General features: G+C 42.4%; 1 protein-coding gene across 2 annotated transcripts in view; it reads right to left on the bottom strand.

Moving 5' to 3' along the window:
* LOC137642591 (apoptosis-resistant E3 ubiquitin protein ligase 1) overlaps positions 1-17,063 on the bottom strand; it is a 723,802-nt gene that overhangs the window by 12,680 nt on the left and 694,059 nt on the right. For both annotated transcript variants that reach the window (XM_068375282.1, XM_068375283.1), the window contains 2 exons: positions 7,753-7,879; positions 5,182-5,317 (listed from right to left, as the gene is read on the bottom strand). In XM_068375282.1, coding sequence (XP_068231383.1) covers positions 5,182-5,317; positions 7,753-7,879 — 263 coding nt within the window. The remainder of the gene's footprint in view (positions 1-5,181; positions 5,318-7,752; positions 7,880-17,063) is intronic.

Here is a 17,063-nt window from a genome sequence, read left to right as displayed (position 1 = left end):
GATTCGTGGTTCCCTTCAAAACCAAGAAAGGAAATATTATTAGAAGTTGGAGAAAAAGAGGGGCTAAGAAGAGAGGTCTTAGCGCCAGACCCACCTGCCTCACTTACAACCTTACCTGTGTCAGGTTCGTCAAAAACCATGGGCTCTATGTCTAAGGTCAGAGCCGTAACATTGTCTTCAATGGGGTCCGGGTCGTCAGGGATGTCTGTATCCTGGACGAGATTGAGTTCTACGATTTCCGCAATGTCAGCAATTATAGGAGCCGCCACTTGCCTAGGCACTGCTGCCGAAGATTTTGCGTTCGGGTAGATAAGTCTACAATAATCTTCTGAGAGGACGTAGGGCTTCCTGGCCTTTACGTTACGGGCGAAGCCGCCTACCCACAATTTCAAAGTGGCTCTTGCTGAAGTTTTAACCGCCTGGGAACTCTGAAAGAACGGGGATAAGGTTAGCAAACCCGAGGACAAAATAATAAATGAACCCGAAGATTCATAACAGAAGTCAATGATTATCTATCATATTGATGTCGCCCAGTGAAGGGAAGTAAATACAAAAATGACTGAAAGAGGCTCACCGAATCTGAAGCGAGGGTGGAGATAAGGTCATAACAGATAAGGCAGTTGTCAGGGTGCCATACCAAAATATCGTCCATCTGGATCCCACAGTCCGCGTGGGACCGACAGACAGCATGGCCGCAAGGCTGGTGAAGGACGGCCGCGCAGGCTGTCATCCGGCAACGGACCACCTGTAAAAGGAATAGTCCATGAGCATCTACTAGTTTCTCTATAAGGGGTCCCGGAGGGTCCGGGACCTGCCAGTTAATAAAATAAATGTATAGCCTTAGACTAAACATGCAGAGAACTGAGACTATTCCAATAGCAATCCGGCAGAGCCGGGTATGAAAAAGGATGCAAAAAACAGTGATTAATATATAATCATAACTAGTTCCGGGGCCCCCGTGGCCGGGGAACAGGGTTGGTAAGTAAACTTAAAGTAAACTTAAAGTAACTTAAAGTAAACTTAAAGTACCCAAGATACATCCTTAAAGTACATAAATAGAAAACGCCAATTATGATCAAAAACTAATGTCTGTAATGAATAGGGCTCCCGGAGGGAGGATATTAATCAAAACCGTGTCAGTGTCAACCGATCATGTAGTTAAGAGCTCGGCGGCTCCGATGTCTGATGACGGGAGGGTACAACGGGAGAGCGCGGGGGGAGCCAGTGGAACCCCCCCCTACCTTACCTGAGGTACCGGGACAAAGGTAATGATTCATGTAGAATATAAAATAATGATATGGGATATAATAAGTCCTATACGGACGATAATAGCATGAGGTACCGTAGGGGAGGACACTCCTAATATAAGTGCTCATTCTAACAACCGTAATTAAAAGCAAGGTTACACCAAGGTGCAGATATACCGACTAATCACGTGTGATAGTCCCCGGTGGTCCCGGCCTTCCCCCTCCCTGACCGATGGCGACGGGAGGGGGGAGACGAAACCGCTTGGTATGAATGAATGAGACTAAGTCATACCCCGTTGGTATACTCAGTCCTCAATATGTCGGAACGTTGATGGAAGACTGAGGTACAAGCATATTTGACCCGTAAATCATAACCAACAACCATCGAGTGAGAGGAAGGGTGTACACTGAAGGGGGGGGGGGGGATGGAATAACCTCCCCAACTTGTTGGGGGGGGGGTGTAATGGTACAGGGAAATCGCCAGTGCGCAGTGGTAGACAGGGCTACCAACTGGAGATCCCCTAATCATGACATGAAAATCCCAAAAATATGATCATAACGGAGTAAGCAATAAATATAATATCAATGCACAAATACATAAAAATAATTAATGAATTAAAAGCGAAATCACGTAAGTAAGGTTAGGCATGCAGAAAAAATATGGCGAGAGAGGGACTCGGGCGAGTGGTAGGGGAGGAAGCATGACGCCATCAGCAGATGGAAAGCAGGGGTACCAACCTAGTTACTGAAGCGGTAGATCGAACAGTAAAAACAACAAAATACGCGAGAGTCCCACTCGAACCAAACGTAAAACTAGGTGGAGCGTAATAAAACAAAAGGTTTTACTAATAATAAGTGAGATGGTCGAAATTAAAGCTCCTAGAACTAGCGAAACAATCTCAATGTTGACGCTATCCACCAACACGCACGAATGCAGGCATACCAACATAACCTACTCCTGATGAAACGCTAACACCGATATCATAGGATAACATAAAATAAATGCTATATGAAAGCATAAAGTCGGTGTACTAAATGAATATTGCTATATGAAAGCATAAAGTTATGTACTAAATGAATATAAGGAAAAAACTCCTAAAGGATCGAACGAATATAAAAGACGGACGAACTAACGAGACAAAGGGCAGAGGCGAAAGAAAGAACGGGGACGCCGCTCATATATAAACACTTCTAAATAATAAAAACAAAGATGACACTGCCCAATCTCGTTAAAAACTCATGGATAAGGTACTTAACTTCGATGGGGTATCTTGGGAATCGGCCATCGAGAGAAAGTTGATGATAAATCCAATGAAACACACGAAATAAAACACTTGGACTTATATCAAACAGGTGCTTGAAAGGAGTGATGGGCAAGCGTGGGTTGAGTTAGTAGTACTGGTCTGCGAGGCAGGGGAGGTTGAACGGCACCTCACTATTGGGGGATTTCGAAGAGGAGAAATCTAAATGGTACGAGACCTCTGGTATTTCGCCCCAGTCTATACCGACACCATTAGGTGAGCGAGCTAGTTCAACCTAGCATTCCTTTACATTTTTTCTCTGGTAATATTAGCAGTTATATTCCTTTGAAATGGTGCATAAGGAGCATTTAACTGCGCGGCACAGGGATTGAGCCCAGAAATATATATATATATATATATATATATATATATATATATATATATATATATATATATATATAAGTAGATAAGTTTATGTTTATTGTATGCCTTGTAACTATACATTATTGTAGATATTGTATGTCAAAGGAAATATATTTTTTTAATTTTTTGTAAATTAAAATATTTTATTTATCTACTGTACTAGTTGTCATTTATATATTTCGAAAGCTATCTATCGTGGAATTATTACATAAAAACTAGGTTTTATTCATAATAGCAGTCCTTTATTGTTTCGAGGGAAATATAAAAAATGAACTGAAAAATATTTCTAATCAATAAACAAGAAATAGGAAGGAAAAGTATATGAATGCGCAGATTTTTGGTTATTTAGATTAAAATAAATAATAGGAATTTGTAAAATTATAAACAATTTATCTTATTGTTAGCAGTAAAGAAATAAACATGCAAATGTGTGAAATAAACATGAAAGTAGAGGTTATCAAAAAAATATACGGATAGTCAAAAATCTTGTATACAGCTGCTGAGCGGGAACCACTGCCTCGTAGTAAAGGGGTTAAGGAATGTCTGTACATGAATAAAGGTCGAAACGAGTACGTGAATATTTAGAATTTAGAGAATATCGCTCAGGAGATAGCTAATTTTGTTGAGAAGTACGCCCTGAATGCCTATCAGAAAGCGAGGGCTTATCTAACCGAATTGGTGATGAGCTTGATGGTGAGGAGTGATGATACCAAAAGGGTGAGGAGTGGTGATATCACAAGGATGAGGGTGAGCAGTGAAAACGTGAAGGTCGAGAGCAACAATGTGGTGAAGGTGACAAGCGATGACGCTGAGAGGGCGATGGATAAGTACAATCTTCTTGTGAGGATTTGTGAACCTTGCGTAAGCGATGGCTAGAAGAAGGGCTTGCCCGCAATGACCTATGAGCCTTTTTAGGTTTAACTGGAGGCTGATGACTAAAGAGAAATGCAAACCCTGAGTTCATGGGAAGCGATGATGACAAAAAGGAGAGCGATCCTGAAGCCTGGTATTAGCGGCTAACCATCCTGTTAAGACAACTTCCATGAAGGCTGGAGCCGAACATTCTCGTCATTAGGTTGGATTTATGTCGACTCGCAGGAGTAGGTCTCCAAGGATGAAAACGCTTGGAGCATAAGTACTCGTCCTCCTGGGAGGACAAAGCATGAGGAGATTGCCTTGTAACCTATGGGACAAGTCCCAAAGAGCTAGAATGCATGCTAGGGACAGAAGAACGACTTGTGACTTGGAGACCTTTTCTGTGCTGGGGACGCAGTAGGACATAGAGAAAACCGGTTTTCCTTGTTAGTATCTGCAAGAATCGCCAATATCTGCTCTTCTACAGAGTACTTCAATACAAGGTAGCGATTCAATGCCCAATGAAGGCCACAAGATGAGCAAGGTATCAGCTTTCTATAAGAGAGACTCACCCTGAGGAGAAGGAGCTGTCTTTCCTATCAGGGAGACGATATCTACCTTTTACCCATGAACTTGTCTGAGAGTTATTTTGCCACCTGTCTTACTTAAATGGTCTCCCAAAGAAGCAACTAGAGAAGAGTTAAAATGGAGAGTCCTGGGAGAAGAAGTAGGCCTAGGATTTTTCCATTTTGAGGAAAACCTTGAAGGCAAAAGATCCCTTTTAGGCTTCATCTTCCTCCTGCTGAACTTTCCCCACTAGGAGGGTAACTACTCCCAACATTCATTACAAGGCGCCTCATAAGACCGGCACTCCCAGGCATGTTCGCACAATTGACACGATCATACAAACATGCTGGAATTTGAGAAAGGAAAGAAAGTTTCATCTTGCCAAAAGTTCCAGACCGGAGAGGAGGATGACTGTACTCTCTGAAGGCTGAAATCAAAAGTGCTTGGGATCACTGGCGGACCGACATATATACGGGGCGGCCTCCTTGTGGTCGGCCAGTGAACTATCGGCCAGTGAACTACCGGCTGGTATGTTTACACCTGAATAGCATTTCAGCTGCCTTATTCCAGCTTTTGTTTTATTTTTACTCTTAGAGTAAAGAATGATGGTTTGTATTATCGTGTATGAACAATTACAAGTTCGCTAATTGAGACACCACCCTTGAACTTTCAAACATACAAATATTCTCATGTTAATTCAAAGTTCATTGGAAGGTATGCAATTCTCCTGATAATTTATATTTAATAATTAAATTTTATACTATCTGAATTTTATTTCTCACCAGTCATTAGTGTCTGTACCTTATTTGTAAATTGTAGAAAACAATCTAACAATTTTGTATACTTACCAAGTATGAGCAGTTGGCAAAGTATTGAATGTATGTGAAGCAGATATCTGAAAATGGGGAGAAAGCTGGGCAAAGCCTCCAGGTGGTAACCTTGAGCAACCAGTTGTGAACTGCAACAAACGTGCCATTTCCTCTTCTGTTGGAATTACGAAAAGAAAATGACAAAAGAAATTTAGTATTAATCCAACTTCATTATTATTTCATAAAAACATTTATTTCTATAAATACATACATACATATACCAAGGCACTTCCCCCAAATTTGGGGGGAGGCCAGCATCAAACAAATGAAACAAAAAAGGGGACCTCTCCTCTCTACGTTCCTCCCAACCTGATAAGGAACTCAACCGAGTTTGGCTGGTACTGCTAGGGTGCCACAGCCCACCCTCCCCCGTTATCCACCACAGGTGAAGCTTCATAACACTGAATCCCCTACTGCTGCTACCTCCGCGGTCATCCAAGGCACCGGAGGAAGCAGCAGGGCCTACCGGAACTGCGTCACAATCGCTCGTCATTCATTCCTATTTCTAGCACGCTCTCTTGTCTCTCTCACATCTATCCTCCTATCACCCAGAGCTTCCTTCGCTACATCCATCCACCCAAACCTTGGCCTTCCTCTTGTACTTCTCCCATCAACTCTTGCATTCATCACCTCATTTAGCATACAGCCATTTTCCATTCACTCAACATGGCCAAACCACCTCAACACATTCATATCCACTCTAGCTGCTAACTCATTTCTTAAACCCGTTCTCACTCTCACTACTTCGTTCCTAACCCTATCTACTCGAGATACACCAGCCATACTCCTTAGACACTTCATCTCAAACACATTCAATTTGTCTCTCTGTCACTTTCATTCCCCACATCTCCGATCCATACATCACAATTGGTACAATCACTTTCTCATACAGAACTCTCTTTACATTCATGCCCAACCCTCTATATTTTACTACTCCCTTAACTGCCCTCAACACTTTGCATCCTTCATTCACCCTCTTACGTACATCTTCTGCCACTCCACCATTTGCTGCAACAATAGACCCCAAGTACTTAAACTGATCCACCTCCTCAAGTAACTCTCCATTCAACATGACATTCAACCTCATACCAACTTCCCTTCTCGTACATCTCATAACCTTACTCATACCCACATTAACTCTCAACTTCCTTCTCTCACACACCCTTCCAAATTCTGTCACTAATCGGCCAAGCATCTCTTCCGCGTCTGCAACCAGTACAGTATCATCTGCAAACAACAACTGATTTACCTCTCATTCATGGTCATTCTCGTCTACAGTTTCAATCCTCGTCCAAGCACTAGAGCATTCACCTCTTTCACCACTCCATCAACACACAAGTTAAACAACCACGGCGTCATCACACATCCCTGTCTCAACCCCACTCTCACCGGAAACCAATCGCTCACTTCATTTCCTATCCTAACACATACTTTACTAACTTTGTAGAAACTTTTCACTACTTGCAACAACCTTCCACCAACTCCATATAACCTCATCACATTCCACATTGCTTCCCTATCAACTTTATCATACGCTTTCTCTAGATCCACAAACGCAACATACACCTCCTTACCTTTTGCTAAATATTTCTCGCATATCTGCCTAACTGTAAAAATCTAATTCATACAACCCCTACCTCTTCTAAAACCACCCTTTACTTCTAAGATTGCATTCTCTGTTTTATCCTTAATCCTATTAATCAGTACTCTACCATACACTTTTCCAACTACGCTCAGAAAACTAATATCCCTCGAATTATAACACTCATGCACATCTCCCTTACCCTTTTATAGTGGTACAATACACGCACAAACCCAATCTACTAGTACCATTGACAACACAAAACACATATTAAACAATCTCACCAACCATTCAAATACAGTCACACCCCCTTCCTTCAACATCTCAGCTCTCACACCATCCATACCAGATGCTTTTCCTACTCTCGTTTCATCTAGTACTCTCCTCACTTCCTCTCTTGTAATCTCTCTCTCATTCTCATCTCCCATCACCATCACCTCAACACCTGCAACAGCAATTATATCTGCCTCCCTATTATCCTCAACATTCAGTAAACTTTCAACATATTTCTATAAATTTCTATAAATACAACAATATTTACCTGAAATGTTTGATGTGCACCAATATTTTCAGAAGAATTTTAATTCCATTCACTCTTACAATGAATAACTCTTTTCCTGTTACCTGAGTTTGATATAATTTGCCCTAATCAAGAACATCACATTTTTCATTATATGATGCCATAGATTTTCCTTATGCAACTGTATGAGAAGCTTTTAAGTCTCTTAAGCTGATGTATGTAAAAGTCACATCACTTGGCACCATAAATAAACAAAATAAAAGGAAAACATTATTACTATGAAATAAGAACCAAAGAGTACTTACCTCCTATAGTAAATCATAACATCAAATGGGAACATAATTTGTTACTTCAAAGAATTACTGCTACATTACTGTGTTACTTTCATCCGGTAATTTCAAGTGAACACTATGATATCTAGGAGAAGCCTACAAAGACTAAAATTTACCAGTGAAATTTGAAACAGCTGTCCAGAACCAGTATAGTACTCTGCGGAATTCGGTTGATGAACCATTAACCACATGGTTGGCCTTGAAATCTGCTATGCTATATTCTTCAATACCACACATCAACAGCTGTGAAATAAGTAAAATATGATTAATATTTGTTGGGATCTAAATACCTTTAAAAACTGAACACATTCAAATTAACTAAAAACATCTATATTTTCTAAAAGAAAACTAATAAATTGAAGTCCCAAGAATTTATCTAAACTTATTTTCTAAACCTAAAATCAAAATGTACCAATCAGTGTACAACCTTACTTTATGCAAATCACCCTGTAAACCACACTCTTTGTTGTTTTCAACAAAATCATTTGTATTTATACAAGTATTCTTTACAAGATTAGATGTGAAAAGAGATTTTGATATGGGAAAAATCTATTTTTGGGTGAGATAGCCATGTCGTCCTGATGGAAGTTACTCTAGGCAGCTTTCTACTTGGGACATTTCCTGCGAGTGATATACTGTACAGTACCAGAGAATTCTACCTGCAGAGGTATCACAGAGTTACTACCCCTGGAGCAAATATCACGAAAGATATCGTGTATGTAACAGGGACGTGTTTAAAACAACCACGGATATCCTTCCCGAATAGAGTTACAGTAACCTTGTCTTGAAGGATATGGGATAGGATTGGATACAGGAGAGAGCCATTACAACTCCGATATCAGTGTGTTACTGTAAACACGTTCGCTGGTTCGCCATTCCAGAAGCAGCCATCGTATGAAAAATAGCCTCACACTGAGAACTGAGAGGGGATGAAAAGTGAGATAGCAAGGTCGTCGTGATGGACCTCATCACGACGACCTTGCTATCTCATCCAAAGATACATTTTTCCTATGTTAAAATCCCTTTTTTGGGCTTGAGTCATATCGTCCTGATGGAAGTGTACCAGAGAATTAAAAATTCTCAGTTGTGGCATATTAGAGTTTTAACCACATAAGTGTTCTTTTGTGTTAACCTCACTAATTATAGAAATTAAAAATTGTTCTATGATTAGTGTATCAAATGATGGTTTGTTTTACACTTCCAAATATAGTTATTAGGGGCAACAGTCTAACTCTCTATGAGTGGACTATGCAAGTTTTTGTAAACTAATGAAATCAAACTGTTATCATCACAGCCCCATTCACTGTGACGAAGGTACATATGTAAGAACACATATCGATTTAAGCAATAGTCTGTAAAAGGAGGGTTAAAAAATAGAGGTACACTACTCTTTTATTTAGAAAGAGTAGATCCATATAAAAGAAATGCAAAAAGACGTACAATCTTTTATTATCTACAAAAGCAACGAAATGTAACAAAATTGGTGCAAAAATATTTACATTTTTGTGCTTAAAACAAGAGATGTTTACCCCAGTAACATTGTATAGAATAGAATAGTATCATCCTTCCATATGATAAAAATTTGACACTTTAATATAAACAAAGTTTATGACACAATGTAAATTAGAAGAACATTCAACCCGCACTATGCACACTGTAATAGTCATGGATTATACAGTCCATAAAAGTCCATGCACAACACTAAGAAGCTGGTTTAATCAAACTACCAACTGCCACAACAAAGTGTTTAATTTCCTTCAATTGTCGCAAGTAATGTTTGAAAAACACTTGAAAATTTCCATAGAGTGTTGGCTTGTAAACCTTGAAGGACATATACTGGAAGAAGTTTAAGGAAGAGGCAACTTTCCTAAGATCATGACCCGATGGCATACTATCCGGGTCAGCCCTTCTGATAAAATAGGTGAGTTTGGACCTCAGTTATTTCAAAGAGAGATTAGATCTTGTTGTTTCCTCTTTAAAAAGTTGTCTGCTTTTAAAGGTTTCACTCTTTGACAGGTAAGTTTTAAGGCATTCCAGAGATCACAGAGAAGGGTCTACATTTAGAGGGAAGATCTTCTAAGGCCCCCAACGTTTCGTAGTAGGTTCATTTTTAGCCAGGAATACAGGATCTGGATATAAATTAACTTCTTAATAGTGCCACAATATCGCTGACTCTAGCACCATTAGCCATAGCTAGTAAAAAGATCGATTTTTGAGTAAGATCCTTCAAGGAATCAGAATGGTTTGTCCAAAGACCATGAGATGATTTTATGTGAAGCATTTGGTTTCAGTTCAGCACAAGCCTAAGGGATCTTATGGAACAGTTGGCTGTTGAGTTCTATATCGAAAGCGTAAGCGATAGGTCTGGTTAAGGCCGATTTACATGGAGAAATAGTTGTGGAGGACAGACCCTGTTCATGTAGTGTGATAATGAATGATAAATAGGAGTCCATTGTAATCGAAGTGGGCTTATGTTTCTTAACAAACTCAACCCACCTATTCCAAGAGGACAAATAATGTCTTTTTGTAGTAGAGGACTTGTATTCTATAAAATCAATCCTTTTCTCGAAACTCTGTATTTACTTTTAGCAACTAGGACGAGAAAATCATGAGCTGAAGGTTGTTCGTTATCCAGGAGGAAGTGAAGACAGTCTCCTGTTGAGCATCCTGCAACAGCATTGTTGTCAGCAGAGGAATCTGACGAGGTTTGAGTTCCAGAATAAGAGGGTACCAATTGCTCTTGGGCAAATTGGGGGCCACTAATGCTGCTGTCCCCTTAAAGGTCCGTAGTTTGTCCAGGACCTTCATAAGAGATTGAACAGTATAAAAAGGTTAATGTGAGTCTACTGGTTCCAATCCAGTGACATCACATCTATCCCCACTACTTCCTGATCTAAATTTAGTGCTATGTAACGGGCAGGCTTCTTGTTAAAGCTCGTCGCAAAGAGATCTATTTGCAATTCCTGGACTTGGTCTAGAATGAAACAATGATTTTTTGTCCAGGGACCATTCTGTTTTCAGAGGATTGAATCTTGACAGGGCGTCTGCCGTCACACTGCAAACCCCTTCTAAATGAACTGCAGAGAAATGCCAATTTCTCTCTTTCGACAAAGAGAGAATGGCCAGTATTACGGGGTTAATCTGTGGACATCTCGAACCCTGTCTGTTGATGCAGTGGACTATCATCTTTCTGTCGAGAACTAATTTGATGTGGGATTTCTTCCTCGAGTTCAATCTCTTCATAAAAAGAAACACTGCCATATCTTCCAGAATGTTGATATGGAATTGTTGAAATGTGACTGACTATCAACCCTGTATCTTCTTGATGGGGGTATAATGCCCCAACCTCGTTCCGTGGCATCCACGTGGACTATCACTGATGGAGGAGGAAACTGAAAAGGGATTGTGTCGACAACCTCTCGGCAGTGGACCACGGCTTGTGCTGTTTGCACAGTAAAGCCAGGGTTTTGTGGCAATGATCTCTTTGAGCATTTGATGCCTTTCTTCTTCTGACTCTGTTGGCATCCTTGAATCTTGCTTTCAGGATGGGGTTTGTAACTGTTGCAAATTGTAGTGAACACAACTCTTTCTTGATGACGTCTGGTGATCTTCTTTGAATGAAGCAGACACCTGACCGAACTTGCTATTTCCTTCCTCTTGTCCTGAGGTAAAGAAAAAATATATGACTTCAAATACCAGTGCAGATCTAGCCACTGGAATTCTTGAGCTGTAGTTAACCTAGACTTTTTATTACTTCCAGAGTCGCAGCGCAGACTAACCAGTTGTCAAGATATACCTTAAACTGAAGACCTTTGTTCCCGAGTTGGTGGACAATGGTCTCGACTAGTTTTGTGAAAATCCTTAGAGCTACGCTGAACCCTAAGGGAATATCTTTGAATACGTAGGTCTTTCTAGCCAGTATAACACCAAGGTAGGGGGAGAAGTGCCAACCTATCGGAAGATACATTACCAATAAGCGTCAGTAAGATCTATGGAGACGGTATAGGCCCCCTTTGAGTAGTAGGATCCGTATTTGCGAGATAGTTAGCATCTGAAAATTGTCGTTCTGAATGAACTTGTTAAGAGGGGGCAAGTCTAGAATAGTTCGAAGAGTGTTCAAATCTTTCTTTGGCAAGCAAAATAGACGTCCTTGAAAGTTCACGGATTTTGTGCAACGGATAACTCCCCTCTAGACGTGAGACTAAACATACTCTTCCAAAAGCGGATTTGTGGGTTGGAAGAACCTATTGAACTGTGGTTAGCCCACCCTAGTGTAACGTTTATTTGGGAATTTTTGCTTATCCCGACTGTGTCTGTAACCTAACTATCACGAATAACAAGGCTTCACTGTATTAGGCGGCTCCTTGAAACCCTCTGGAAAGGGTGTCGGACTGCTGCTGGAGGTGGAAGAAGCTGAAGGCCGGGGCGGTGTTGGTACCGCACTTTCTCGCAGTTCCGACACATCTGCTCATGAATTGCTAGCGGAAATTGTCGATTTGGTCAGGAAATCATGAGATTCACACACAAAATCGAGAGTTTCAGGTGTTAATGGACACGGTTCACAATCAGAAGTGCTTGCAACAGGAGCACTAAGAGCCATACAGGATGAGGAAGGTCTAACACATTCCTGCTGCCTCAGAGAAGCACCTACGTCCAACGAAGTCAGCAGAGAAGGCCTCTGAATATAAAACAACTCTTATCTTGGACGTGTCGCAGCGGGACGCGTTTCGAAGCATCGCATAGGCGAGCACTTTGCTAATACTCCCAAGGCAGTGAAAGGCATTGGGGGTTGAGCTGGATGCCTCTTTGAGGAGTGGTCATTTTCATGATCAGGCTTGGTCCGAGGTCATTTGGGAGAAGGTCAAATTGAGGGGACACTCCAAGATGGACTGTGCGAGGGTCTACCTCTACCTCTAGACGAGGAACATCTAGACCTTGATCACAAACGCGCGGTTCATGATTATGAACGAGATGTTTGTGAACGGCAGCGCCTAGCTCTCGTTCGAGAATGTCGTGAAAATTGCGTATACCTAGCTCGCGAATGTGAGCGCTGGCCTCGTGAACGTGAACGGTACCCTCTCGAGCGTGAATGCTGCCCTCGTGAATGGGAGTATTGTCCTCACGAGCGTGAATGCCGTTCTCGTGATCTAGATCGTAGAGACCTGGAACGCAAATGTCTGGATCTGGGTCTAGATTGTACTCGTGATTGTGCAGAACGTGATCGCGAGACTTCTCATGAAGAGGAACACTTCCGAGGAAAGTGTTGAGATTGGGGGTCTCGTGAACACAAAGCTCTAGAGCGTGCACACCTTCTCGAAGAAAAGCGTTCGGATCATGATGACCTACGAAACATCTGATCTTACGTTTGTCGCAAATGGCGATCAGGAGAAGTGTCCAGAAGAGCGAGACGATGGCAATGCTCATCCTTCAGAGCTCGTGGTGGTAGGAGCGCTGGTCCCCAGAAGATCAACACCTACAACCTGCGAGATCCTATGGGGAGAAATAAAGGGTTGAGGGTAACAGGACGACGAGGTCCCAGGATGGCAAGAGGGTTCGTCGTTAGCAGGCGGCCGCAGGAGAGGCGAATGCAAGCGATCACCTCGTCCGTGCGTGGAAGGGCCAGGCGAGAGTGAAAGATGGACTTCGCACAGTTCCAGCGCATGAGATGTTGAAGGCTCTGGAGAAGGATCCTTCCTAGTACCGCACTAAAGGAGATGCAACAGCCCCTCCTTCGAAGGTGGTCCTGAAATTCCTAAGGTCGGCCACACCTGCAAAAGATCTGAAAGGGAAAATGGCTCCCTGGTGGCTAGAGGTGAAGTTGCTCCTCTAGGAGATGCAACAACCTCACCCAGTACCCTAGGGCTGCCAAGGAGTTGTTTGGTCTACACTCCAACTCAATCGTCCCTTGGAAGAGCGCAAGCAAGAAGGGGCTTTTGAAAGAGATTTGGGGGTGTGAAACAAAGAAGAACGCGCTTTCATCGCCTCTGAGGAAGAAAGATCGCGCTTGGCCTTCTTCCTGTGCCGTCCAAATTTCTCCCATTGGAAGGCGGGCCACTCCCTGCACTCTGTGCAAGGTGAACCCTGCTCGCATCGATGCATACTGCAAGAACACAAAGAGTGTAGGTCGGTCTCCAACGATGATATGAGGGCGATCGTAGAGAAGACACGCACACTTGGAAAGAAAAAGATAAAAAAGTCCAATGACAGTCTAGGGAGAGAGAGGACATGTCCTATCTCTACTGAGCCAAAAGAAAAAGTGACGTACCTCACTGCTGTGAGATTATATATTGAGGCAGCTGAGTAACCCCCAGCCACTCCGAGCCTACCCACTCAAGCGGATAGGCAGGGTTGCCACCTTGTACTTTAAGTCTGATGGCTACCTTCCAGCTTCGCCAAAAGATAATCCAAATAAATAACGGAAGGTTTGTTAGTGTGGGATCAAGTTATCTTTCAAGTAGATTTTAAATGATAAAAAATCGGACAATAAACAAAAGAGTAGATTAAGTTTGAACTGTCAGGTTCTCTTTTCATTAGACTTTATGTTAGGTCTTCTCACATATGTATGATATGCTAAAGAAAATGTACTGTACTGTAATGGGTTTGTGGTAAAACAATACTTTTTATACGCTTATTCTACAGTGAACTTAGAGGGGGGTGATTGGGGTGCATGCTTCTTAGGCTAAGCTAGTCTTAACCTTCCTACAGCCTCTCTGCCTAACTATTTGCATGCTACATTCCCGTGGTCCCCGTTTATTACAGAATCCATGCAAGCGACCGAGAGTGTGACGGTATAATCAGACTCACTCTGCTGCCTTGTAGGGTATGCCTCTTTAGATAAAGGCTAGGAGAAGGAAAACTCCAAAATAAAACCATGCAAGTCAATCTGGCTGCAAGGTGAGATCTGGTGGTCTAGATTATCAACAGATCAATGCAACTCCACACCACAGTCTTGCACGTCACACCTGTGTGCAGTAGGAGGAAGGTGTGGATATCGCTCTGGCAAAGTGTTGTCTACCTTAAACAAAGTCACACCAACGGCCTTTTCAGTCTTACTACTGTCTCTCCAACACCCTCCATATTTCATTTCACTTCCTCTCCTCCTAACCCTACCTAAAAAGACCAGCAGCGATTGGATAAGGGTGGTGAGAGTAGGCTTAGTGTAGCTGGAAACTCTCAGCCTAAACCTGCACACTGGCAGCAAGTGTGTAATGGACGCTTTCCCTACAACCATAACCACACAGGAACTCGGTCCTGCACCTTTGACTGAGCAGGCCCTTGCAGGAGTACTGCTGCTCACCCCAGCTGGGGAAGGCCCTGTAAAAGTTGGGCTAAACATGGGTGGCCACACCATCCAGGTCATCGGGCAGCTGCACCCAATGACACACCGTATATGCAGCTGTGAAAGAAGGAATAATTATAGTAAATCATATGTCAAAGTAGGTGCATGGAATAAGAGCACCCTTATGGATACCAGAGACACACAGCGCCCTGAAAGACGAATAGCCTTAATCACAAGAGAACTTGCAAGATTCAACGTCGATGTGGCTGCTCTCAGTGAGACTAGAATACCTAGCGAAGGGCAAATCACAGAAGTTGAGTCAGGGTATACTTTCTTTTGGAAAGGGAAAGACCTGGATAACCACCATTCCCAAGTGTTGGCTTTGTAATTAAGACCCATTTATCTTGACACCACAAGCGATTAATGAAAGAATCACCTCACTAAGACTACCACTCCTGATAAAAAAAGTTCATCACGCTAGTATCAGTGTACGCCCCAACACTAGATGCGGAAGACCATGTCGAAGGGGCCTTCTACCAACAGATTGACACAGCCATATCCCAAATTTGAGCTAGGGACTGTCTCCTTCTCTTAGGGGATTTTAACGCCAGAGTGGGGCGAGACCATGAACTCTGGCACAATATAATCGGCAGGCAAAGCAGGGGAAACTGCAATGATAATGGCCTCCTTGGCCTTTGTGCTGAACACGAACTGTTCATCACAAACGCAGTTCAGACTCCTGAATCGATTTAAGACCACCTGGAAACATCCTAGATCAAAACACTGGCATATCTTAGATTATGCCATTGTCCGACAACCCAAAAATGAGGTTTTGATCACGAGAAGCATGCCTCGAGCTAATGACTGTTGGACGGACCACCGGCTGCTCACCCCAGAAATAAAACTAATCTTCAAAAGGAAGCCATGTAACATCCAACAAAACGAAGCCAGAAGGAGATATGATACTGGTAACTTGACAGATCCTGATACATCCTGAGCTTTCCAAGCAGAAATCCAGCAGAACCTACCAGCCATAGAACCATTAATCGACGCTGAATACACTAACTTAGGAGATGCCATCAATGAATCTGCAGGAACCGTAATCAGCCACCAGAGCAAACACCATCAGGACTGGTTTGACGACAACGCCAACGATATCAAGTCCCTCAACGCCAAACGGAAAGCTTAAATAGCTCTCAACCAAGACACTAATTCCCACCCAAAGAAGGCTAAATCTGCACAACCAAATTCAGTGTCAAGCCAGTCTTTGAGAAATATAACATGAATGGTGGCAGCAAATGGCTCAAGACATACAAGGTCATACTGACAGTAGGGACCTTAAAAGCTTCTTTGCAGGCACAAAGAAAATTTTCGGACCAAAGCACACTGCTGCAGGGACACTCTTGGCAGCAGGTAACACCATCCTCACGTAAGATAGAGAGATCCAAGACCGTTGGGTAGAACATTTCAACATCCTCCTGAAGAGGAACTCATCAGCTCAACAAGACTTCCTCTGAAATGTGCCACAATATCTACCCAATTATGGATGTCCCTACCACCTACATTTCAAGAATTTGATGCAGCTTTAAAACAAATATGCCAAGGGAAGGCCACGGGACCGGACAACAATCCCACTGAACTCCTGACCCACGGCAGTTTAGTCCTGAAGACGCGTCTTCCCTCCCTTATACTAAAATTATGGGTAGAAAAAAAGGCCCCCAATGATTGGAAAGATGCACTCCTTGTCACAATCTTCAAAAAAGGAGATAGAGGGATATCCTTGCTATCAATTGCAGGGAAGGTCTTGGCAAGGATCATACTAATTAGACTACAAAATGTAGCAGAAACAGTCCTGCCAGATCTCAGTGTGGTTTCCGCCCATCTACAGGAACCATAGACATGATTTCCTGTGCTCACCAACTGCAGGAAAAATCAAAAGAACAGTAAACACCCATATTCCTAATTTTCTACGATCTCGAAAAAGCATACGACAGCGTACCAAGAACGGACATGTAGTCTGTCCTCAATCGCTTCGGAATCCCTGAGCCTTTTGTTGACATGATCAGAGTCCTCCATGATGGGATGGCAGCTAAAGTAATCCACCAAAGCAACCTGTCAGAACCCTTCCCAATTACATGTGGACTAAAT

The sequence above is a fragment of the Palaemon carinicauda genome, chromosome 6, assembly GCF_036898095.1.
Source record: "Palaemon carinicauda isolate YSFRI2023 chromosome 6, ASM3689809v2, whole genome shotgun sequence".
Classification (NCBI taxonomy): Eukaryota; Metazoa; Arthropoda; class Malacostraca; order Decapoda; family Palaemonidae; genus Palaemon; species Palaemon carinicauda.
Note: the sequence above shows the minus strand (reverse complement) of the source record. Positions and strands in the feature narration are given on the sequence as shown.